This window comes from Malaya genurostris, chromosome 3 (assembly GCF_030247185.1).
Source record: "Malaya genurostris strain Urasoe2022 chromosome 3, Malgen_1.1, whole genome shotgun sequence".
Taxonomy (NCBI): Eukaryota; Metazoa; Arthropoda; class Insecta; order Diptera; family Culicidae; genus Malaya; species Malaya genurostris.
The window spans coordinates 109,698,469-109,725,027 of record NC_080572.1 but is presented as its reverse complement, the minus strand read 5'-3'; the positions used below and the strand labels follow the sequence as shown (position 1 = coordinate 109,725,027).

Below are 26,559 nucleotides of genomic sequence, written 5' to 3'. Positions count from 1 at the left end.
ATTTCAGAAATCTAAATATTTTTTTATGGCAAATGTCTTTGAATTGCAAGAAACGTTGAGAACTAGTGTCATATAAAACAAAATTATTTCTTAAATCGATTTTATGGAACTTGGAATTTTGAGATTTCTTTATCGTACTGGAATTTTGAGATATCCGAAATTGAAAATTCTATTTTTTGATGTCAATGTCTTTAAAATATCCTAAACTTCGAAACTAGTGTTACGTCAACAAATTTTGTATGAAAACAGTCGACTCTGGAACTCCGGAATCGATTTCTTCTGTCGAATGTGTTAGAATTGCGTAAAATGTCGAGATCTGGTGTTACTTTGACGTTTAAAGGAGTTTCAAGATATTTTGCATCAAAAATAAATTTACGATCTCGGAGATATCAAAATACCCAGCGTTCAGCATCTCGAAAAAAGAAACTATACAGAATTCAAAGTGTAGTCCTACGTCAAAACGTTCGATATCGGTTCAGTGAACAGTAGTATAGACATCTACGCACTTGCACATTTGATTAATAGTCAACTTTCGGGAATGTTATTCCCTTTCAGGGAATCTTTCAGAAAATCTAATTTTTGCTTTTCGCAGGTTTGCACTCTGAGAATTAGATCTTTGGTAGGTTAGGTGGTCCCGGGTTGGCGGTTCAATGCCTAGGGCGCTGGTCTTACAAACCAATTGTCGTATGTTCGAGCCCCGACCTGGAAGGATTCGTAGTGTCAGTAGAATCGTAGCACCAGCCATGCAATGGTTCTGTACACTCTGAATCGGCTGCGAAGTCTGTTGAAACAGAAGGTTAAATTCCGCTACAGGAATGTAATACCAAAGCTTTTTAGGTTAGGTGGTATTCTAAATGACACACCACAATCAAGAAGAGAGCGTCTCTTGCTCATGGAAAATAATTGTTACGGTCGTCGCTGAATGGCGATTCTGTATTCTAAATGACTGTAGAATTGCCTTTTCATGTTTATGAATGATAATGGTCATGGATTATCTGAAACTTAATCTAGCTTAAATAGTTTTCCCGAAAAAACCTCATGGAATACATTTTTCATAAAATAATTGTACGTTTGTACTGCTGTTGGCGAACATTCCGTAAACGTTATGCCGAGCAGACAGTAAACTTTTTGCTGACAATTTCGGTAATAACTGATGTTTGTCAAATTTGAGATGGCCGGAACTCTGCAATTTAACCTTTTGGCGAGATGATTACCGTGGTGTACTTGGCGGTGCAAATCTCGGCAATAATTTTGCCGGGATTAAAAAAAAAAACATTCAGGGAGTACATAGCAAAAGACTAAATTCCTATGCATGTTTATTTTTGCCTTTCTCATATAGAAAAGCTATGCAATCACTGTGAAAACCGACTTTTTATCTGAGGCCTTGGAGGTCCGATTTCCACTAACTATGAATCTATCATATGAAATGCTTATGGTCCCATAGTTTGGTATTGAATTTCATTAGGATCCGATTTTCGGTTCCGGTGTTATAGGGTAATATTTAAAAATGTAGGAAAAAATGTGCACTCAATTTTATTGGAAATGGCTTTACCGATTATCACAAACTAAGACTCAAACGATAGGTATTGAAGTTATTCATTCCGGTGATGCAAACACAGATTTAAATCCTATAAAACTGACTGATCAATTCTTTTAGTTTGTTTAGATTGTTAGTTTGTGAGCATATAAACTTAATTCAGCAGTACTGGTATCCCCTTTCCTGTTCTGGGAGTGGTGAACTCACTTCGATTTCTCAGTGATTCTTGAACCGATTTTCACAAATCTTGATTTAAATTAAAGCTCATGTTGTTTCAAACCTACTGTGGAATTTCATTCATATCTGACTTCCGGTTCCGCTATTACCAGGCGATGAGTGTTAAAGCTTTCAAACCGCCATATAAAATGACGATACAAAGCCGGTACGCACCTGTGCGTGCTGGCATGGAAGAAGAAAACACAACACGCCTTTACAATGTACTCAACGGTTGTTCAATTTCGTACACCTATTTTGGTCCCATACAAAGTTTATAAGTTCATCCGAATACAACTATTGGTGAAACATGTTAAAAACGTTATATCGCCACTTTAAGCGGCGAAGCCAAAAACGTAAAGAGAATTCTTATTTGGGCTCGAAACTATTCCAATCGTTAGTCATTGTTAGTAGATCATCAAATCAAATTAATTCCGTCTATGCTGACTCTCGATTTCCGATTCCGGAAGCACCGAAAATAGTAATGAAATACTCCAAAATGTAACTATTTTCTTAGAGATGGTTACGCGTTAAAAAAACGCAGTGAAAGGAGGAAACATTTTTTAACTAGGTTCAAAACTGTTTCAATTTGTGGGTCATATTTATTGCTGGTCATACAAACCAACTTCGACTATTCCGGCCCTCGAAAGTAGATTTCGGAAGTATTGGAAATAGTGGTCAAAAACTGCAAAGAGGATCCTACTTACATTTCTTCAAGATGGCCAAATAGATTTTCACAAACTTATAGATTCAAAGGAAATGGTACTACCATGGATTCGTTGTGGATAATATTTTCGATTCCGGAACTGTGGGGTGTTTTGATTCGTAGATTTTTCTAGATTACATTCGGATAAACTTTCCTGTTACTACTCAATGAACGGTTGTTTTTTCAACTTTACAGTGATATTTATGACATTATGAGTAATATGAGAAAGGCATCATTTTACCACTAGGTGGATTAAAACGGGGTTTTCAAATAAATTTCAATTCATTGATATTCTTTTATTCTTTCGGTCGCACTTATGAATAAGCTACAATATTTATCAACCGCAGCACCGTCTTTCACCAGCAGCAGATATCCGTAACAGTTTCGTTTTCTTTTTAGCGCACATCTTTCGTGTTGTGTTTTCTTCTTCCACGTGCTGTATTGTCATTCTATATGGCGGTTCGAAAGCTTTGAGACAAATCGCCCTGTAATTGGGGAATCGGAAGTCGGGTGAAATTTCACAGTAGCTTTTGAGACAATGTGAGCTTTAATTTAAATCAAGACTTGTGAAAATCGGTTTAAGCATCGTTGAGAAATCGAAATGAGTTCTATGTTTGGAATTTTTCTTCACATCTTTCGGTGCTTCCGGAAGAGAAAAAGGTGTAGCAGTAGTACCGAATTAAGTTTATATGCTCACAAACTAACAAGTTCTGCAAACTAGAAGAATTTATCAGACACTTTTTATGGGAATCGCACCTGTTTTTGACCATCGTTCGTGGAAAAATGCTCATGAAATTGGTAATTTTCCGCTTATCACGCTTTAGTTCCGGAACCAGAAGTCAAATCCGGATAAAGCATTGTAGAAATTTTTAAGAAATTATAAGAGCTTTCATTTGAATCTTAATATATATAAATCGGTTAGGCCGTTTCCGGAAAAAATGTGTGCACATTTTATCTCTAATTTTCACATATCACCCTGTTACTACGAAACCGGAAGTCGAATCGAAATGAAATTCAATAGCTGGCTATGGGACCATAGGATCTTTCATTTGAATCTGAGCTTGTGAAAAAGTGAGTGCTTATTTTTCCATGTTTTTAGTGCATATCACTCTGTATAGCTAGAACCGGAAGTCTGATTGAAATGAAATTCAAAAGCAGAATATGCACGGAACCACCCGCGATCCCATTTCAACCAGAATATTAGTTGATTTTCTGAAATCGATTGGTTAAAATTTGGTACAACTAATCGATTGTGGTTTTAACTAAACTGTCAATTTTGTTTTTCGATTAGCAGAAACGATGGTTGAAACACCTAATTCAACTGTTTGAAAAAAAAGCTGTCAATTAGTGAGGACACATAGCTTTCAATTTCAACAAATATTTTAGTTGAAATAACTGGTGTTGTTATGGAAACAAAATTCTGTTAGTTGAAAAAAAAAACGGTTTTATTTGTTTTAGACATTGCAAATAGTTGAATCAAGTCGAACGATGTTATTGATTTGCGAAAATAATCAAAATATACTTACTGGTACACGTCATGATCTATTTGAAATGATTTCGGTATGTTGAGATTCATGGAATAAATATCGTTGTTAAAATAAAGCTTGCTTCATTTAGAATTGGAACAAACTTTTGCTCATATTGTGGCGCTCCTGGTGGACGGATTTGGAAGCTCTTGGCGCCCACGTGTCGGGAATTTTGTCAGCTTCACGTATGATTTTTGACATTCCGAAAATCGACTGTACTTTGTAAACAATCAACATGGAAGCCGAAAGAAGGAAAAAAAATTGTGCACAGTTATTTGGAAAATCCATTGTGGTCTGCATCTAGGCTAGCTAAACAGCTGAAATTGCCCAGAAATACCGTATGGCGCGTTATCAAACGGTATAAGAAAACATTGACGACGATTCGGAAGCCTCAAGCCGATCGTCGGAGTCGAACTGACGACCGGAAATTGCGTGGTAAGATTTTGAAGACGATTAAGAGGAATCCTAATCTGTCGGACCGTGATTTAGTCAGAAAATTCGGTGCTGCCCATAGTACCGTGAGGAGAACTCGACTCCGGGAAGGAATCAAGTCGTATCGAGCTAGCAAACAGCCAAATCGAACCATGAAACAGAATAGTGTGGTCAAAATTCGTGTTCGGAAACTATATGACCAGGTGCTGACCAAGTTCAACGGGTGTCTTCTGATGGACGATGAAACCTGTGTCAAGGCTGACTTCGGTCAAATCCCAGGTCAAAAATTTTACTTGGCAACGGCTCGGGGGGATGTTCCAGCCAAATTTAAATTTGTTTTTGCCGACAAATTTGCAAGAAAATTTATGATTTGGCCGGGCATTTGCAGCTGCGGCAAAAAAACGAAAGTTTTCGTTACAAATAAGACAATGACATCGGAACTATACCAAAAAGAGTGTCTCCAAAAACGAATTTTGCCGTTCATTCGATCCCACGACCATCCTGTAATGTTTTGGCCAGATTTGGCAAGCTGTCATTACAGCAAAGCCGTTTAAGAATGGTATGCAGAGAAAGTGGTCCAGTTTGTTCCGAAAAACCTTAACCCACTCAACTGCCCCCAGTTCCGCCCTATTGAGAAATACTGGGCAATCATGAAGAGGAGACTCAAGGCAAAGGGAAACGTTGTCAAAGACATCAATCAGATGACGACCTAGTGGAATAAGATAGCTAAAACGATGGACGAAGAAGGTGTGCGCCGCCTACTGAGCCGTGTTACAGGAAAAATTCGAGAATTCCTTCAAAACCGTGACGAATAATTCTATCCGTATTTTTTCTTAAAAGTATGAAGAAAACGCTACATTTGTACAAAAAAAGATCTTGAATACAATAATAAATAACTGAAATACAGGCAATTGTCTTTGTTCCAATTCTATTTGAAGCAAGCTTTATAAACAGTATTTTATATTGACATGTACTATCATTAGGGCTGGGAAAACCACCGATCACTGCTGATTTCAAGTGATCTTAACCAAGGAATAAATTATCATTACGAAATCAGAACTGATCTGATCTCTAAGTGATTTTGATTGTTGTATGATCATGATCATTTCAAGTCGAGATCAGTAAAGATCTAAATTCTGCAAAAAAATTCTTCTGATTCGATCGGAAATGATTGATGTAGAAAAACGTTTTTAATCAGCAAAAGTGCCCGGAGGGGCGAGTAAATTAGTGAAATTAGTAGGGTCTAACTCTTTTGAAAAATCATTTATTATTTTCTTTATATATTCTTATAGTAAAACATTTGAAGAATTTTCTGTGAAATTTTCAAGCCTATTGGAACGAAACTCTGGAAGTTATGGACCTTTATCTATGGCTATCTCATTCTACGAAGAAGCAACAGCTCGGCGCACAGGCCCAAAATTTCTACTTCGATTGACTTTAAAACTTGTCAAAATATTCTTGAAATGTTTCTTTATAATAAATTATAATAGAAAAAATATGATTTTTTGAAAATGTTAGACCCTACGGGCTCTCGGAGTAATTAATTGTTTCCATTGATTTTATAGACAAAAACCTTTAAACGCGTTTTCCTCGAAAGCAGGTTTTGAAAGTCCGTCATCGTCATTAAAAAACTACTGAACCACTACTTTTTTAAATTTTGCACACACTTTCTAGATATAAAAAACCAGACCTCAACGTTTTCCTTTTCATTGTTTGTTACTTTGTGGAGGTTTAACAGCTGCAAAATGGCGGATTTTTTTTGTGAAAAATCGTAGTGTTCACTTTGAACAACCACCAAAAATTTAAAAAAAAATCAAACAGAAACGTTGGGGTCTAAAAAAACTTCTACTGTAACTATGCTGCGTTCATTTGTTCACTTCTGATTAGTTTGCGCTGAAATACAGTGGACACCGCATATCATGATTTTTAAGAAGCGTCCTCGAAAATACCTCTTCACCGACTTATTTCTCAATATCTTTCCACGAAAAAATTACAAAATGTTGTTAGAATGATGCTTTTTATCATGCAAAACATTTGAATTTATTTTGTTGAATGATAATTCTGGAAAAAAATCGCAAAAATGATGATTTTTTCATCGTTTAGACCCTAAGCCCCCCCCCCCCCCACCATATTGGTTGAATCAAAAAGAAATTAGTTAAATCAACCATCGCAAAAATCAAAATCTGCGATATCGCAATTTTATGATCGAAGAGTTCTCCGTGTAGTATGAGAATCATCAAGTCGAATCATTCGATTCGATTTTCTGCGATAATTTTCAACTTGCGATTCTCTCTTGGTAAATTCCACACAGCACCGTTCATTACTAAACTGTGAATTTTTTTAAGGGTTGTGGTATACTTAGAGAACAATGATCGGCATTCTTATTCCCAAAAAATGCCCACAACAAATAATTGAACTTGACGACGATTGCCACGGTGAGCCATCCAGGGCTGTGAATTTATCATTTATATACGACACACATCTTGCAAACAGAATGCTAATGATTTCGGTCACTAGGCTCTTATTTTTTACACTTCACAGCTGCAATCCAAAGCTTCCAATAGAAGCTCAAAATACTTGAGAATAACACGTGCTGTCAAACTTAGATTACACGTTTTGTTATGGTAGGATTATTTTTTCTATTTGCCGTCCCGTGCGCTGTCGTCGCCGGGCCACTAAGCCACTAAGCCGTGCGCGGTCCCTATATCCGTCCCCTAAATTGCTGTCTTTTGTTTTTTTAACGCTTTTATTTTTAACACCACCTCACAGCTGCACGCATAGAACAAATCTTGTTTCATGCGAAATGTCATTTTGACAATTGTGGGGTGTACACCTGACTTGATAATAATACCATCTTTCCAAACGCATTAATATCCGTCAACAAACTGGAAGCACTGCACTGACGAAATGGCATAATATTGGATTTTCTCAACAACGAGCATGAATTGTTTGATCAATGATTTACGAAATATGATCGATCATAACAGTCATCTATTGGAAATGTAGAGGAAACGCTGGAAAATCAGACAAATAAACTCAAATAATCCGAAATATTCCCACCTATTCCCGCATGATCTCCCCTAAACTTGTATAATTCTTCACCCTTAGAAAAAATGAACAATCACGCCTAAACTTGCTTTTCCTTGCCAATCTCACACAATCCCTCCTTGAAGCACGATTCAGATGGTCCGTCATCTGCCGTCATCGTAAAAATTAGCTATATGCATTCTTATGGAAACATTCACACGTAACGTCACCGTCAGGGAACGTTTTGACGGGTGGAACGTGTGAACATTCCGCTGAAGAAAGTATTAAACTAATTTTGACGTACATAACTTTTCTAGTCCCGAAATGCGAAGTCTGTGGCCTTGTGTTTCAACAGACTTCGCAGACGATTCTTAGCATACAGAATCATTGCGTGGCTAATACTACAATCCTACTGACACTTTGTATCCTTCCAGGTCGGGGCTCGAACATATGACAACTGGCTTGTAAGTGACAGAGTGATGTGTCCCTTGGTTTTGCGGCGTTCAAAAACGAATAAGGTCGAGTTCCAAGGACTGTTCATGTAGCCTGGAAAACGTGTTTCAAAGTATAATAAATAACTAGAATTTTATCACATTTATTTTTATCAGTCGGAAGATTTGAAGAACGATCGTTTTTTCACGCGCATTTGCCCCGCCAGTGTGATGTACCGACTATTTACTAAATGCCGTGCCTGCTTGTTTCCGAAATTCAACGTTGTTTTGCGACCATCCAAGTAAACTGACCATCTCGTGGAGCTTCGGAGACTATTTCTCGCCGTTGTTTTGGTGTAGGGGCAGTAGAATGTTACACTGCTGTAGCTTTCCGGCTGATTATTCTGAAAGAGAAACGTTTTGGGTGTGGATTATCTTCTAACAATACAGGATCACGATTGTTACCTTTTCAGCTTTGATTTTCATGCAAAGCAAACCTGTTTTCATTAGAAATAATCGATAACTCGAGTAGGAACCTTCCAGTTTCACCGTTTCGGAGTATTGTACCAGTCCGATTTCGTTCAAGAACTCAGTGTCCATGATCAGCTGTCGGATGTAATAATTTTCATTGACTCGCTGTCGTAGCAAAGAGAGCTGGCTGTGAATAAACTTGATCTTGTAATGTAGCACCGTATTCCTGAGAGTCACTTCTTCATCGATGCCATTCACATCGTTCCAAACCGCATCGAAGAACTCGTAGCATCGGTTCACATATTCCACGGGTAGAAACAGAAACGCATCGATCGACAAACAGATCGTATCATTTTCCCTCGGTTGTCCTGTGAAGTACTGTTCAAAGCTCATCAAAATAGCTTCGGCGCCTTTTGATTTCTCGACATATCGGAGGAAAATTTCAAAATCCGATTGCTTGAGACTGTCATGGAAGATATCACAGAGGATGTTTATTTCCGATCTGGAAGCCAGGTCTTCGTCGTGGTCATCTTCGAACAAACGATAATTCAAGCAGTTTTGAATTTTGAGCATTTCAAGAATAATCTCGTTAAGACCCGTCAGTTGCTGTCGCACATCACTCGGAAGGCAGCATATATAAAATTCAACATTATCTTTCAAAGCTTTCTGGTAATAATGGTGAAAACTTAGAATATGTTCGACTGATGAAGCATTTTCATTGCATTCCACTTGCTGATACACTGAATCCTCCGGAATACTCTCCGGCCCATAGGTGTTGTAATAGCTGCAACTGCTTGTCAAACTTGACATACTACTTCGGTTGCTGCTGAAACGATTCAACATGGTGTTTCTAATAATCGTTAGTTCGGTGCTTTCAATAATAAAGCCTTCCTTCTTCCGATGCCTTACTATCATTGATTGCAGAAGGTCAACTATCACAGCCAAATTAGTAGCGCCGGGATTTTGAATGTCGACCTTGACGTTGACTGTATGACGATTATCTTTCTCCGATATGATTTTCAGTATTTGTTGATTACTGAAATCGTAACTGACTTCCTGCTGGTCGAAATGACCTCGATAACTGAGCAGATGGAGTTTTAGCTGTTCTGTGTAAATAATGCTTCGCTCGAAAATGAACAGTTTGCCTGGGTATTGACGTCCTAACCGAATGTCATGCAAGAATACTGGAAATACTTTTTTGAACTTTCCTTGGTGTAGCAGGTTGATCTGAAAAATGCATTTCAATTAACAACATTGGTCACAATTGGTTTAGCTTTAAGGGAAGCTCTGCTGCTCGGAGCCAATAAAAAATGTGCAAATATTTTGAATTTTAAGCCCAACTCATCTAACATCTTAGAACAGATATACTAATTGCGATGGAAACATATTTCGTTCAGAAATTCGTTGCATGAATAACTAGTCTCCATTTCGTGTTGTAGTACCTATTCTTTCCCCATATGATATTGTAATCTATATAGCAGATTGGTAGCAGATTTAGTGCTTTAAACTTTGTATCCTAGAACAAGGTGTAGTTTTAGAATTGTACACGTCTTCAGTATAGAAAACTATAAAATTGAACTGTCTAAGTTTTTGCACTAAGCAGTTCAATTTGAACTGCTCTGCACTGGCGAGTCGAAGACGAAACCTAAAGAATAGTGAAATCGGTTATGGGCCCAAAGCACAAAACGGCTTTTAGTCAAACCCCCAAATAACCAAAATCTGTGGTCGACCAGTTCTGTCACCTATTCGTTTCCTTCGGGACGTCAGAAAATACATTGCGGTTCGGCGCAATATAAAAAAAACCCTTTTTAATCCACCTAGTGGTGTGATAATGCCTTTCTCTTCTTTCATAACAGTCTCATGAAAATATATTTCATATTTTTTTTTAAATAATTTCGGATACTAATTTTGACACCAATTGATTCAGATTGATTCGGGTAGTTCACAAAAGCATGCTTCAGTGTTTATGTCACACAGTCAGCATCATTTTTTTAAACTAGTGCTTGACATTTGCGTTGCCTATTTGTATGAGAAGAGTGATGCTAATCTAAAAAACCCTTCTTAGTCCACTTAGTGGAATTTTCAAAGATCTTGAAAAATCACCATGAGGAGGGACATTTCCGAAATCTAAATTTTTTTTACGCCAAAAGGCTTAGAATTGCATGAAACGTCGAGGTATAGAGTCGTCTCGAAAAAAAATTTTAATTTGAAAAAAAAAAACGACTTTTTGGGACTTAGAAAAAATATCAAAATTCCCAAAATCAAAGTCCCAGAAAGTTGATTTTTTCAAAAAATTTTGTTTTTGAGATGACACTAAATCTCGACGTTTCATGCAGTTTTAAGAGTTTCGGCACCAAAAAAAAATTTCGATTTTGGAAATTTCATGTACTCCCCCCTATGGTGCTTTTTCAAGATCGAAAATTTTCAAACCCTAACCGCCGGGCAGCACCCCTTACGCATGTCTGATTTAGCTCAAATTTTACATGAGAACATTTTTCGAGGTGCTTAAACTTTTGAGCACTAGCGCTTTACGAAATTCGAGGTTATCCCAAAATTTTGGCACCCTTATATATAAGAGCGGTAAAAATCAACGTGTTTTGTCGGTTACGTCACATATACCATCATATATCTGGAAACAAAAGTCACAACCATTTGATATTCGAACTTGATCAATGGTCCGACAGTAGCTTTCAAACGAGCCCAAGTTTGTTAAAATCGGTTCAGCCATCTCTGAGAAAATGCGCCTTCAAATATCTTCGAAAAGTGCACACACATACACACACAGACATTTTCCGATCTCGTCGAACTGAGTCGAATGGGTTGTATACCATTCGACTATGGGTCTCCGAGGCTCCGTTCGAAAGTCGAATTTTCCAGCAATTCTAATACCTTTCTATAGAGAAAGGCAAAAAGTGTTTCGCAAATAGCGTTAACTTTACGTCTGCTTAGCGATTCAAATTGAACTGTCAAAGTTTTAGCACTAAGCAGTTCAAGTTGAACTGCTTTGCACTGATGAGTCGAAGACGAAGCGTAAAGAATAGTGATCTCAAAATCGTTGTAACCTGAAAAGTATTTATTGTGAAGAAATATTATCCAAGAAAAAGTAGTAGAAAATCAAGTGAGTACTTAAATACACAAAGAAATAAAAAGCCAAACATTTCTTCATTGCTGAGCCTTTCCTCTTTTTACCTTTTTTCATAAATATAAAAAGATAGATATAGCATTCCCTTAAATTTTGGCAGACTTCTTTGCATGTGTGTGCAAAAGTGAATCTCAGAGAAGGCTGTACCAAACTAGGTCTTCCAGGTATATCGTTATTGTTTTTGTTTTTGGATTTGATGATTATTTTCTTAGTTATCTAAAACCTCTTTTAATTTATCTAGTGGTGTAATTGTGCCTTTCTCATATCAAACTTACTATCATATATAATACTGTGGCATTGTTCATAATAATTTTCGTTGATTTTTGAAAGAATTACCGGAATCGGTTTAGTTGAACGTTTACTGATAATGACTATTGAATGGAGTAGTTTTGAGGTCAGTTTAGATTTTTTTCCTTTTTTTTTGTTTCGCTTCTCTATGTAAATAAAAGTTGGCATAAAAGTTTTACACACTTCACCCTATATCTCCGAAACCGTTTCAAAAGTTTTATATGGAAGACAACTCATTAGAGTCTTATTGAAATCGGACATCGTAATGAAATTGGAATTTTTATATTAATCACCTTATGATTCTGGTACAAAAATCCGGATCCAGATACGATTCGGAAATTTTGAGAAGGACCGTAAGACCATTTATTGGAATCTAAGTTTGTAAAAATCGGTTACGCAATCGATTAGGAAAAATGGTACACATATTTTGAATTTTTTTTGCAAATTTAATCACGTAACTCCGAAGCCGGAAATCACATCCAAACAAAATTCAGAAAGTTAAAAAAAAATCAAAATATGTGCACCAAGTTGGGGTTGGTGGTAGGGTCTAAACGATGTAAAAATTAATAATTTTTGCGATTTTTTCCCAGAATTATCTCTCAAAAAAATAAATTCAAATGTTTTGCATGATGAAAAGCATTATTTTTGATAACGCAAAGTGAAAACTACGATTTTTCACGAAAAAATCCGCTGTGGCTTTTAAACCTCCCTAAAGTAACAAACACCGAAAAGGAAAACGTTGGGGTCTGGGTTTTTATATGTAGAAAGTGTGTGCCAAATTTGAAAACAATTGGTGCAGTAGTTTTTGAATGACGATGGACACGGACTTTCAAAACCTGCTTTCGAGAAGAACACGTTTAAAGGTTTTTGTCTATAAAATCATGCCCCTTAAACAGTCGAAACAAAAACCGTAAAAAAATTTCTAAACTTACTGCATATTTTCGGATACAACAAAAATTTGAATCGTCGTAGCGAGCAAAACACTGTTACACTCTGAATGTTATACTAGTTAATGCACAAACAATCCCTTGGTTTCTTTCAAAAATCGAAGAGAAACATTTTGAACAGAATACCACAGTATTAAATATGAGAAAGGCATCATTACCCCACTAGGTGGATTAAACAGGTTTCTTGATATAATTTTCACACTGAAAACATTGATTAAACCAACAGAAAATTTAAAGAGAATTTCAGTAGTGTTACACGTCCGCTTAAAACCAAACTGAAAAAGTTTGGTTTGGATTTGGTTTTCAGTAGTATGAACTGTCAATTGAAAACTGTACTAGAATCTACAAAAATCATTTGAGAATTTGAGAAAATCCGGATTATATTAAATTTGGTGCTTTCATTGCGAGAAAAAATATATTGAACAGACGAAGAGGAATTTGGAAATCCGGTTTAAAGAGCACATCGCAGAAATAACGAAAACCTCTATAGAATTTGAAAAGGGTTTACCATACCATTTCAAATCAAAAGTGATATAGCGGCGTAAGTGACGTAAACGTCAAAACTTATGTTTGCACATTTTTTTTTGTGTATGAAATAACCGATATCAATAATTTTAGGCTGGTTCTAGACTAAAATTGGGCTGTGTTTCAGATGTTTAATCGTACAAGGAACGTAATAGACAAAATATTATTTTCTCTCCGTATAATTATTTCAGATTCAAATTGAATTATTGCTGTTACGCTTGGTCTGCGAAATGTTTCCGAATATGTGACATAAACGCTGAAGCATTTTGTGAACATTTGATTCAATCTGAATAAATTCATGTAAAAAATTTGATTTGATGAAAGAAAAAGGCATTATCACACTAATAGAGGATAAGTTTTGTTATATGAATTCATTGGAGAAGGGTGGGCATAAGCGGGGACATTTTTGTTCAATGATTATTTTCATTATTTAAATGGGATATTTATTGCGCATAATTTAATAATATAACACTTCTACGAGAAAATCACGTTTTTATGTTCACACACACTTACACATGCAGACATTTTACGATCTCGACGAACTCATTCGCATGGTATATGACATCCGACCGTACCGACCCCAACTCAAAAATCGGTTTCCATAGCAATTACATATCCTTCCTATATGAGAAATGCAAATCGCATATTTTTTTCAAATGAAAGGTCTTATAACTTCATATAACCCTACCGAATTTCATCCGGATACGACTTTCGGTTCCGGAATTGCAGGTGGATAAGTATTAAATTTACATTTCCTGGAGCGTGTTTTCATACATGACACGGAAAAAATCAAGCCAAGTACAATCAAATAGCAGTATAATTCTTCAATTATTCAGGTATAGATAGTTGATGATAAAATACGTTAATTTTTGGTATACCGGATCATAGTTCTTGGTTCCGGAAGTACAGGGAAAGTGTTCGGAATACTCCAATTTCGCTAAAACGGCATGGTCGATTTTTGCAAATTCAGATTTAACTGAAAAGTATTATGTTTTCATAACTTTATGTGGCATTTTATCCAGATCTGACTTCCGAAAATTTTTTTTAATACCAAAAGTCTTAGAATTGCATGAAACGTCAAGATTTAGTGTCATCTCAAAAAAAATTTTTTTTGAAAAAATTGACTTTCTGGGACTTTTGATAAAAAAAATTTTATTTCGGTAACTGTACTCCGCCCTATGATAATATTTCAAGATCGAGCATTTTCAAACCTTAACCGCCGAGTAGCATCCCTTACCTATGTCCGATTTAGCTCAAATTTTGCATGGGAACTTTTTTCGAGGTGTTTCAACTTTTGAGCAATAGCGCGTAATGAAATTAGAGGTGATCCAAAATATTGGCACCCTTATATACATTAAAGCGATATAAAACAACGTGTTTTGTCGGTTACGTCACTTATACCATTAAAAGTGCACATACACATACATACACACACAGGCATTTTCCGATCTCGTCGAACTGAGTCGAATGGTATATAACACTATGGGTCTCCGAGGCTCCGTTCGAAAATCGGTTTTTCCAGCAATTCTAATACCTTTCTATAGAGAAAGGCAATACTGTTTTTGACTTTTGTTAGGATCTGACTTCTGGTTCCGGAATAACAGAGTGAAGTGTGTTCAAAATTGTAAATCGTCATTTAGAGCATAAATACAAAAAAAAAAGAAGAATTAGTATTAACTTGGGTCAAAACTGTTAAAACGGTTATGCTAAAGTATGCCCAAACATTTTTTTTTGTTTTTATTCAATATATAAAGAAAAGTTTTTTGAAGAATCCCTTAGCAATGTTAATGAAAATATGAGTTATATGAGAAAGGCTACTAGGTGGATTAAAACAGGTTTTTCATATTTCTTTTTAAAAAATCAAGAATTTTATTATGCAATGATATTTTTCATGTGCGTAACAGTTGTAAGATATCAATAAGGCCAAAACATTCATTCACACGTAATATATGGTCATGTTCGATTGTTTCCTGCGTCACAATGTGGCTGGCCATTTTCGCCCATTTTGAGATTTTCGAATGACATAAAATAATTTTTTTTTGTTCAAACCAAATGCGGTTTTGTAAACGTTTTTAGATCGTTCTGAGTAATTGCTAATCGTAACGAATATTTAAGATAAAAATAGTTTTCAGTCGGGCTATTAGTTACTAAAGACAACGCAAGTTTTTTTACGCAATAATTTTCTCCTTAAAATAGTTTAAGTAATCATTAAACCAAAATGTCCTTGCTTTGACTCACACCTCCCCCCCCCTTCCGTAATTTTTATTCAAAAATTTGACTGATTTTGTGAAAATCACAACTTCAAAATTTTGTTGCTGGATTTGTCATTTTCAGCAATAACTATTTGAAAAAAATATTTCAAAAAGTATGACCCTTTTCAAAAGAAAGCTCAGATCAATTTTAGAAAAACAAGCGTGCTTTGTGGAATTTCGTGACAAAATCTAATTGTTCAGCAAGAGTCATTAAAATCTCAGGGGGACTGTAAACATATGCTAAAATTTTCAACAACATCATAAGGGGGAAAATTGAAAGTTTTGTAGTTCAAACGATTCGAAAAAAGTTCATGCAAAATAAATGACTTGTCTTACTCAAACCTTGTACAAAGTTCATCACGATCGGAGTATTTCCATGATTTGCTACCCATTGCTAGAACTGCTCTACTACTTACCGGTCTACTCCGCTCTGGGTTCTCATGATCCTTGGGATACAGAAAGAGTATTTGGTTTTCACTGTTTTGTTCCCGCAGCACTGTTATCGGTTTCGGTACACCGAATCCCATCTCGATCTCATCTTCTTCGGTGTTCTCACATTCTTCGATTTCGTTAACTTCCATAGAATCGTTCATAGTGTTAATAAAATTTTGTAGTTCACTTTCCGCCTTTCGCACCCGCTGATACTGTATTACAATACAATCGTCATCCGAAGATGGTTCGTTTGGTCGAAGAGCCTTTCCAAGATTGTTCAGCAGTAGAAGGTAGCGAGGAAGTCGTTGAATGGGTTGCAGGATAAAACTTTTAACCCCTAGCTTGTCACCGCTGTAGTTTTGGTGATCCTCGAAAAAACGAGCAAACTGTTCACACAGTCGCTGGGATTTTGGATGGTAAAGGGAGTAGAGCACGTAGCCGTAGAATGAGTCATTTTCCAAGTACTTGATGAAAACATCCGCAATTTTACTGACATCCTTACCACAGCCGACTAGTTTAGGTAACAGAATCGATTTGTGAAATTGATGGATGTATTCGATGTTCCCAAACAGATGGTATTTCATGTTGACTAGATCCGTAGGGATGGGAACCCTATAGAATACGCCTTTGATGTACGTGGAGATACCTTTTTCCAGGGTGTTGATGTAATTACGTTCCGTATCGAGTAACTCTTCTATCAAGTACGTCAATTTACTGCAAAAATAGTCAATAGAGCACATATAGGAAATAAGCGAAAATCAAACCTACGGATTTTTTTCACCAATAACAGTTGGCAGGACCGTTGAGCTGATGACGTCATTCCTTTCCGATTCTTTATAATTTTCCAATTCACCGTCGTCATTCTCATTGTGTAATGAAATATCATAGCTTTCCGTAGGCAATGACTGATAATAGCCAAAGATCAGATAGTGAATGTAATCTCCTGGATATTTCAGTGCCAGTAAGGTGTTACTAGTTTCAACGTGGTTGTCACTGCTATCCGTTTCTTCAAAGTCGCTGAGTATAGTAATTCAAACATATTTTTTTACTGAAATAGTGTTTCTGTGGTTTTGATAAAGAAACTTACGAGTCGTAACTGTTTAAATAATCTGCATTTTGTTTTGTCAGCCCAAGGTATATAAACTCGTTATAGCTCTCACATAGGTCCGCAGAATCAGGGAGAGATATCCGGCCGAACAGATCGTCCTCAGTTTCGAGTTGCAGTTCCAGCCTGTGTGATTGTAGGACGATTTCACTGTAAACGTCAAAAGGTAATGTTAATGTAAAATTTAGGCTTCTGATATGTAATTTTAATGTTTTGATTTCAGATGATCCAGCACTCAGTTTTGAGAGGCACCGCAAATCTAGTTACGCATACGAATAATGGCTACCTTTCGTGAAAGTTTTACAAAATAATCTTCGAATGTTATGCTTCTATGTGTCATTGATGATAATAAAAAAAATTTTGACTGTGTCGTTACAAAAACTCGCAAAAGCATACCGTTTTTCGTGCGAATGAACCTAATTCCCCCTTAAGTATGTTATGTTTGCTGATTTACGTTCTACGTGCGATCACTAGTTTCGACCGTGAATCATTCGAACTCCGTACTTTTGAAGCTGCCTGGCTTTCGGTACACGTCAATCACAGATTCTATGCTGAAGTGCTGATTGTACACCATACATAATCGTGTAGATTTCTGCTTAGAACATAGTACAGCGTGCACAAATGAATGCGACTGATCTAATCTCATTTCATGATAGTAGACACCAGCACCAGCAACATAGAACCGTTCGTATAACAAACTCTGTCGTCGTCAAGTCGTCATTCTAGAAATCCAAATAACCACTCCTTCACAAGAAGAAGATATCTCTGAATATTTTGAAAAGATAACTGCCTATGCATATCCATATGCTGAAATTAGTCTAGCCATAGTTGTATACATTCAATGAATACAGCTGGGTTTGAGTTTTCTTGACTTTCCAAAAGATCGTTTGCATTATCCCAAAGCCATGTATGCTCTCTAAATTCTGAAGTCAGTGTGAGCAGATGAATTCAGTTTTGAATCAAGAATTATTCTTAAGTTTTTAACTTGATCCGTTATAACATCCTTAGAACCGAGGAACTCAGATTGTTGTTACAGTAAATTACCTTGAGGACACTCCCAGACACCCACACTTTTAAAAGTTGGTTGCTTAACTTTAAGCATTGCTAATGTCACTATTGTCGTTTAAACATGCAAAGAATATTTTAATTTTTTCTCATAAAAATATAAAATATTATTTTATAAATTTATAATGATTATGAAAACAAAATGTAGCATTCGAAAGATTGAAAATGTAAGTTCCAAAATGCAATTAGTTGATTAGGCAAATAATTTCTGATGGAAATTATATTTCTTCTTCTTTTTTAATTTTTCTTTTTAATGTCTTTTGTCCTGTCACATTTTTGAAGGCACCTTCAATAACTAGAAAAACACCCAAGCAAGATTGCTTTTGTCAAGCGAAAGTAGAGTAGAAAGTAGAGATGGTCGGATTTCGGGTATTTGTACCCGAAACCCGACCCGAACCAGTACCAACGTATTTTGGTCGGGCACGGGTAAAAACTGTTACTTCTTATTCGAGTAAAGTTTTTATTGTTCATTCGGGTTTGGGTCGGCTACGGGTAAAGTTTTTTATTGTTTAATCGGGTCCGGGTCAGGTTCGGGTATAAGATTTTTTTACAAGGTGAAATGCATTTGCGCACAGAGTGTGGGAGTTCTGCGATCGGGGAATAGTACATCCTCTGGACTAGGTTCTCTGGTGTAGTTTCTCTGCCACATACATCCAGTAGACCATTCCTTTGTGTCGCAAAGCGGGATAGGCAAACAGGACGTATTCTGCCGTCTCAAGCTCATTTGGGCAGCCAGGGCAAACAGAAGATGTCGCGTGGCCGAACCTGTGGAGCCTAAAACAACCGTGACCTGTGAGGAACTGCGTCAGGCTAAAGTTTACTTCGCCGTGGGGTCTGTCGATCCATCCGGAGACTCCTGGAATCAGCCGATGTGTCCACCTGCCTTTGGTTGAGCTGTCCCATTTCCTCTGCCACTAGGGAGGCTGCGTTGGCTGTCCTACGGGTGTTCCTGTCCCTACGCATATCGTAGCACTCCGCGTCCTTCTTGATGAGCAATCCAATAGGCATCATGCTCGCCACCACGCAGGCTGCGTCTCCAGATACCGTACGGTATGCACTGATCACACGAAGCCACATCAGTCTGTGCGTGCTCTCCAGCAATTTTGCGTTGCGTTCCACCCGGAGTGCCGACGCCCATACCGGGCTGCCGTACCTGAGGATCGAAACTGCCATTCCTGACAGTAACCTACGTTTGCTAGAGCTATTGGCCATCATTCCTCAATCGTCATTGAAGCACGTTTACAGGCATGTTCCACGTGCTTGTTGTCAAGCAATTGTTTCAGTGATCTCTTGGAGGGGATCATGCAATAACCAGCATGTGCCGACGCCTCTTGCTCTGATTTTCTGTTGTTTACCATCATCATCTTTGTTTTATGATTGTTAGTTGCAGTTTCCGCAACCAGTGATGCGCTCAGTTCGACCTCTTCGATGGATTCTCCGTAGACTACTAGCGTGATATCATCTGCCAACCCGACTATCTTGACGCTCGTGGGGAGCCTTAACCTCAGTACGCCATCGTACATTATATTCCACAGGAGCGGGCCCAGGATGGATCGCTGTGGTAATTCGGCCGTGATAGAAGTGCTGCGTCAGCCTTTCTTGGTCTCGTAGAGCAATACCCGGTTCTGAAAGTAGCTTTCCAGAATCTTGTACAGCCCTTTTGGTACTCCCAGTCGAAGGAGGGAGTCAGCGATATCCGCCTAACAAGCACTATTGGACGCGTTTTTGACGTCAAGCTTTACTACAGCGCAGTAACGAATTCCACGCCGCTTAGGTTGAATAGCGACCTTCGATTGGTAACTACCAACGATTTCATGGCATCCGCCGTAGACCTGCCTTGCTCTATGTTCAGAAGTATTTTTGAGCAAAAATATGCGAAAGCTGTTCTTTCGTTTTACGCGAAGGAGATATTTGCTTGCTGTTCGGCGAAAGAATTTGTTCCGAACTATTGGGTTGGCAGACCATCGGCGAAGATCAACTGAGCTCTATTCGATGGATATTTATTAATTATGGTTTGACGAAATGCCTACCTACAGTATTAAAACTAAACATCTATTGCAGTTGATGAGCAAAGCAGTAGCACGTTAAAAACTACAGTCGAAATCTCAGGCACTACGACGATATGCATATTAGAAACCAATAGTTCACCACCACTGCTATTGATATATTAATCAATATAGCATCCAATTTGTCAGAACAATTCACAATATTTCATATTCACTCTTCCTACCTGGATGGCTACAACGTGCCTTCACGCCAGTGCCGGGCGTATTTTAGAGCTCCATCTTCGCGGGTCTTCGACTATGGTTCTTCAGTTCGCCCGAACGTTTAGGGATCCCAGGTCCTCTTCCACTGCATACAGCCGCCGGCCTCTACCTGGTTCTCTACTGAATACTATTTTCGCAATTCTTTCTTCCGGCATTCGCACTAAGTGACCAGCCCACTGAAGTCTGCCGTATTTAAATAATTTTCGTTTCTCTATATACTTGATACAACTCGTGATTCATGCGTCTGCGCCACACACCATTTTCTTGTTTCTCACCGAGTATTGTCCACAGCACTTTGCACTCAAAAACTCCGAATGCGTTCCGGTCTATCTCTCGTAACGTCCACGCTTCGTGTCTGTATAGAGCCACCGGTAGGATCAGTGTCTTATAAAGACACTCAGCTGGTTACGTAATTAATAATAAGCCCTATTAGCAGCTGCAATACGTCTTTTCACTTCACGGGAAACATCATTGTCACATGTCACAAGTGTTCCAAGGTAAACGAATCACTACCTCAGCATCAACACCATTAGACCTGCTTTTGTCTCTACTCGCAACCATATACTTCGTCTTGGTAGACGTAATGGTCAAGCCTATCCTCGCCGTCTCCTTCTTCAAAGGACTAACAGCCTCCTCCACTGCTCTACGATCGATGCCGATGATATCAATATCATCTGCAAAGCCAAGAAGCATATGCGACCGTGTGATGATAGTGCCATTCCTCTGCATGACAGATCTCCTGATCGCACCTTCAAGTGCAATGTTAAACAGTAAATTTGACAGCGCATCACCCTGCTTTAATCTATCCAAGGTCATAAACGAGGTTGACACTTCGTCTGCGATCCATACACTTGATTTTGACCCTTCCAGCGTTGCACGTATCAGCCTAATTAGTTTCACCAGAAAACCATGTTCGAGCATTATGTGCCATAGCTCATTTCTTTTTACTGAGTCGTACGCTGCCTTGAAATCAATAAACAGATGGTGAGTCTGCAAGTTGTACTCCCGGAACTTATCTAAGATCGTCCGCAGGCTAAACATCTGATCCGTCGTTGATCGACCCTCGCGAAAACCAGATTGGTATTCACCGACAAAGGACTCCTCAAGCGGTCTCAGTCTGTTAAACAGGATGCGCGACAGTAATTTGTACGCCAAATTCAGAAGGGTAATCCCTCTGTAATTGCCGCACTCTAGCCTGTGCCCTTTCTTGTATACTTGGCATATGCGGCCATCCAACCAGCCGGTAGCAATTATTCATCCTCCCATATTCTTATGAGGATATGGTGAATCGATTGGTGCAGCTGCTCACTTCAGTGTTTGAGAAGTTCGCCCGGGATCTCATCCTTCCCAGCAGCCTTACTGTTTTTCAGCTCGATCAGAGTCTTCTTATCTCATCCAGTGTTGGTGGTTCCACTGCTCGACCGTCCTCTTCTACATCTATCCTGTTTCTTGATACGCCTACATCTGCACCGTTCAACAAATCTTTGAAGTGCTCCTTCCACCTGGCTGCCACCATTGTCTTATCTGTCAGCAAATTTCCCTCGCGGTCGTTGCACATGGCGGGCACTGGCGCAGTCTTGTGCCGCGCGCCATTGACAGTTGCATAAAACCTCCGCATATCGTTCTGGTCCATTCGTTCTTACGCTTCAGCTATCACACTCTCTTCGTGCTGCCTTTTCTTCCTGCGGTGGATTCGTTTCTCCTCTGATCTTGCTACCCTGTATCGTTCTCTATTGAGACGGGTACCAGCCACTAGCATTCGGCTTCTGGCGGCGTTTTTCTCATCCGTCACTCGCTGGCACTCCTCATCGAACCAGCCATTTCGTTGGCGTGGCTGAGAGGTATCGATCACATCTTGCGCTGTTGTAGTCACAGTTTCATGAATAGACTCCCATAAACTATTGATATTCCTAGACCCGCTGGTTTCTCCTATCCTCTCATTCAACTTCTGGCGGTACTCTGCAGCTACCCCTTCAGTTGACAAGCGTTGGATATTGTTGTTTCTTGAACTTTTGACGCTGGATAGTCGCACCCGAATTTTTGCAACAACAAGATAATGATCTGAGTCGACGTTCGGACCTCTGAAAGACCTCACATCAATAACTTCCGAGAAATGTCGACCGTCGACCAGCACGTGGTCTATCTGGGAGCAGGTGTCACCACTCGGGTGTCGCCAGGTGTGTTTGCGGATATTCTTGCGTGCGAAGTAGGTACTGCTGATTACCATCCCCCTAGCAGCATCGAAAGTCACAATCCGCAGACCATTATCGTTGGTAACGGAATGAAGGGTTTTCGTACCAATGACAGGGCGAAATAAGTTTTCTTTCCCGATCTGCTCGTTTGCATCTCCGATGACTATCTTTACGTCTTGTTTTGGGCACTCACCGTAGGCCTTGTCCAGGCACTCATAGAACGCATCCTTCATGACATCGGGTTTGTCGTTCGTTGGCGCATAAATGCTGATCAGGCTGTAGTTGAAAAATTTGCCCTTGATTCTCAACAAACAGATTCGGTCGCTTATCGGCTTCCACCGAATGACTCGTTTCATCTGCTTTCCGATCACTATGAAGCCAAATATCGCCGCCGCTATAGTAGATGTGGTACTCGAATGAAGTGTTGGCGATGGGTTCCACCACTCGGAATTCACGTTCTCCGGTTCTGGGCCAGCCAATTTCTTGAATTGTTGCCACACTCACGCCCACATTCTGCAGTTCACGAGCTAAGAGCCCAACACGTGCGGGTTCATTCAAAGTTCTCACGTTCCAAGATCCGACTTTCCAATCATTGTCCTTATTTCGATGCCGGGTCTGAATCAATTCGTTTGCTCTACTGCTGCCTTTCGTGGTTGGTTAAAATTTCGGTAGGCCACCTTACCAATGCTGGCACGATGCAGCACTTGCTGTTCGCTTTGTGTTTTACGTGATGACCACGATCATAGCCATCACAACCATCCTTCTTTACCAGGTCTTTGGACCTGTACCTCAGGTTCTCCAAAGTTTCACGTTTTTTCAGACATGCTACTATAGAGATCCGTCATTGGTAGCGGAGTTATTCACTCTTCCATTGAACATTAAAATGGTAGAAGTCAAAATATTTTCCAATTTTTATATTGAGCCCCCCACGCTCGCTAAAAATGTGCAACATTATCTTGTTCGAACTACTATTGATTCACCAATCAATAGAGCATCGAATTGACATTAGTCAAAAACTTAACTATTTTTCAGATAGAACCACTCTACGATTGCTGAAAATGTCCAAAACTATCAAATTATAATGCAAAAGTCAAATTATCTACGAATTTTCATATTGACCCACCATATACTCGCCGAAAATGTGCAAAATTATTCAATTTGAACCGCTATTAATTCCACAATCAACAGGTCACCGAATTCGTGTTAGTCAAAAATTTTACAATTTTAAAAATAGAACCACCTACGGTGTCTGAAAATGTCTAAAGCTTTTTCACTATTTAATAATACATCGACTTACTAAAAGTTAAGGAAAATTTCCAAATATTCATATTGATCCACCCTACGCTCGCTGAAAATGTCCAAAATTATTCAAATCAAACTGCTATTGATTCATTAATAAAGTTGACATTAGTCAAACAAATTTCAATGTTCCATATACAGGCACACTATACTCGTTAGAATTGCCCAAAGTTACTCAATTTGAATCACAATTTATTCAACATCGGATTTGCAAAAGTCAAAACATTTTCAATTTATCATATGGATCCATTCTACGCTCACTGACAATGTCTAAATTATAGTCGAAAAGTTTGGCATATTGAGCCACCCCACGCTCGTTGGAAACGTTCCAAGTTATTCAATTCTTGTTGTTATTGATTCTATAATTAAAAGACCATAAAACTTGCAAAATATGAAAAACTCACTGCTTTCCATCTCGAGCCACCCTACGCACACAGATAATGTCCAAAATAATTCCATTTGATTTGCTATTGATCAATTTATCAATCTAACAAAAAATAAATTGTTGTGTTGATCACCCATGCCTTGGTAATTTCAAAACCAGGATACGAGAATTGAAATAAACAAAGCATCGTATCGAACGCAGCGACCCTAGCTGATGGTCCGCCAACCGAACGGTTCGAAACAGATTGCTTCGCTGAACACCGAGTACAGAACGCCTTCCCATTAACCGAGGAATTAGTTTTCGAACCTATTGCTTGGTGAACACTTTCGAGTAAACATGCAAAAGTATCGGCGTTCGGTTCGCAATTCACCACCTGCATAACTCAAGTTCATGCAGCCAGTCAGTCATCGGCACGGTAATACACCTTGACTTGTGTGCTCCCGTTTTAGTAGCCTTTTACGACATAGAGCAGGAGGCCAAAGGATTAATTCTTGGTTAAAATAATTCCGCCGGATGACACATGGCTTATCTGTTTGGTGGACTTAAATCGGAAAGAGAAGATGACATTGAAAGTCAATTCCCATGAGTGTACAAGCTACCTGTAGTAATTGAGAAAATATAGCTTACTTGTTGAGTTGCGAGATGTACCAATTACCATAGAAAGATGCCGAATTTATTTGTGGACCACATACTTTGTTTGAGCATAATCGCAGTATCACCATGGATACAAACAAAAACTTACGCGGAGGCGGTTTCGTATTATTATAAAGGGTTATATCGTTTTTACTGTACCATTTCTATTGTTTGTCTAGATAACAAGAATTCGCAACCCCACAAACCTTTGCGCTAGTAAATGTAGTCACCGGGAAAATCTAGTCGGCTTCCGATGTACGATGCGACCATAAGCCGATATTCGCACTTGCAGTATTATGGAATTTTGGCACTGAAATGCACTTGGACGGGTTTGTCAAACTGATAGCTTATAACTTTCAATGATCAATTCACATGATAGAGAAACTGCTCGAACAAAATATTCATCGTAATGTAGAACACTGTCATTATCAACAAACCACCTGTCACGAACAAATCTGCTGACTATTTACCGTTCATCGCTATCTTTGGTTATCTTATCGCTCTCCAGATACCAAGTCGTTGATGATGAACACTTTTCTGCTGGATTCGCGTCAGCCTCTTCATTTTCTTTGGAGATTTTCGATTTTTTCCCTTTCGATGAAAACCGTCCACTGATGGTGCGTTCGAAATGCTCACTGGCACTGGCCTCGAATCGTTGCGCCAGCTTCCGAACGCTAAACCGTTTTTCATTTTCTGCAAATGAATAATCAAATGAGTATAATTATTCACACTAGCTGCTTCACTAATGGCATCATCGTTGAAAATAATCCTAGCACTTGAAACTGACCCTTTTTCAGATATCTATTCGGCTTGGACTCCGAGGTGACAGTTTCGACATTTTCCCTTGAAACCGATTGCAATAATTCTGTAAGGCTTTTGTACCGGGCACTCATCACACTTTGAGAGCAAAATAAAAACTAAAAAACATTGGACGAACCACGAACTTCCGTCTTCTGTGCTCAACGGTCATCATTTCTGTGAGTGAATTACTTTATCGATAACTGACGGCGGCGGTGAACGTTTGTGATAGCTACTATCAGCCGAACTTTATCTTCTGCATGTTTTGCTGCGCACAGGCTTTTTACTTCGTGGACACAGGTTAAATTGCAATGTTCATTCGGAATACAAAATAGGTCAAATTCGATTGATCTTTTGAATTGATTAGGAGATATTCATAATATTCAGTTTAATAATAAGTTTTCGTCAAACATTCGCATTGTTGCACACGTGATGGGGAAAATACACACATGCTATAAAACATACATCCAAAACTCAACTTATTTAATATATATACTTTTTCGCAGAAATTCAATAAATTTTCTATGCTTGTGCAGAAGTAGTGTATTGTATATAATTAACATAATTCCTCGGCGAAAACATGTATTATATTGCGAAATACTGTGTATAGCACTTAAAATATAAAAGTAGGATATTTGTTAGTATAAATTTCAGTAATGTATGTTCCGGGTTTTTAGTGGTATTCGCGCGCGACTTAGTATGCTTCGGGTTCAAGATGCTCGGATACACTACAAAACTTATGGACTTCCCGAGTGAACGTTTCAACAATATCCGATATTGAAGTCCCGGAAAGTCTTGATTCACAGTTCTTATTCGTGGAAACTGAGGGAAAATTTTAAACGCTATCGTGGAACGAATAAAAACTTCATTAATTAAATGAAACTGC

General features: G+C 38.4%; 1 protein-coding gene and 1 long non-coding RNA gene across 3 annotated transcripts in view; one reads left to right on the top strand and one right to left on the bottom strand.

Moving 5' to 3' along the window:
* Positions 1–17,389, top strand: part of LOC131434591 (uncharacterized) — a 36,374-nt gene extending 18,985 nt beyond the window's left edge. The window contains exons 2-3 of one of the 2 annotated variants that reach the window (XR_009230360.1): positions 17,083–17,200; positions 17,258–17,389. This is a non-coding gene — a long non-coding RNA (uncharacterized LOC131434591). Of the gene's footprint in view, positions 1–17,057; positions 17,201–17,257 lie in introns of both variants that reach the window. The other variant, XR_009230361.1, reaches the window with a different exon arrangement.
* On the bottom strand, positions 8,021–25,838 carry LOC131434589 (uncharacterized). Its single transcript, XM_058601436.1, has 7 exons — positions 25,663–25,838; positions 25,346–25,568; positions 17,017–17,184; positions 16,698–16,946; positions 15,914–16,643; positions 8,338–9,570; positions 8,021–8,276 (listed from the first exon to the last, which is right to left on the bottom strand). The coding sequence occupies exons 1-7, from the start codon at positions 25,766–25,768 to the stop codon at positions 8,046–8,048; spliced, it is 2,940 nt and encodes a 979-aa protein (XP_058457419.1). The 5' UTR covers positions 25,769–25,838; the 3' UTR covers positions 8,021–8,045.
* Positions 25,839–26,559: the final 721 nt, after the last annotated feature.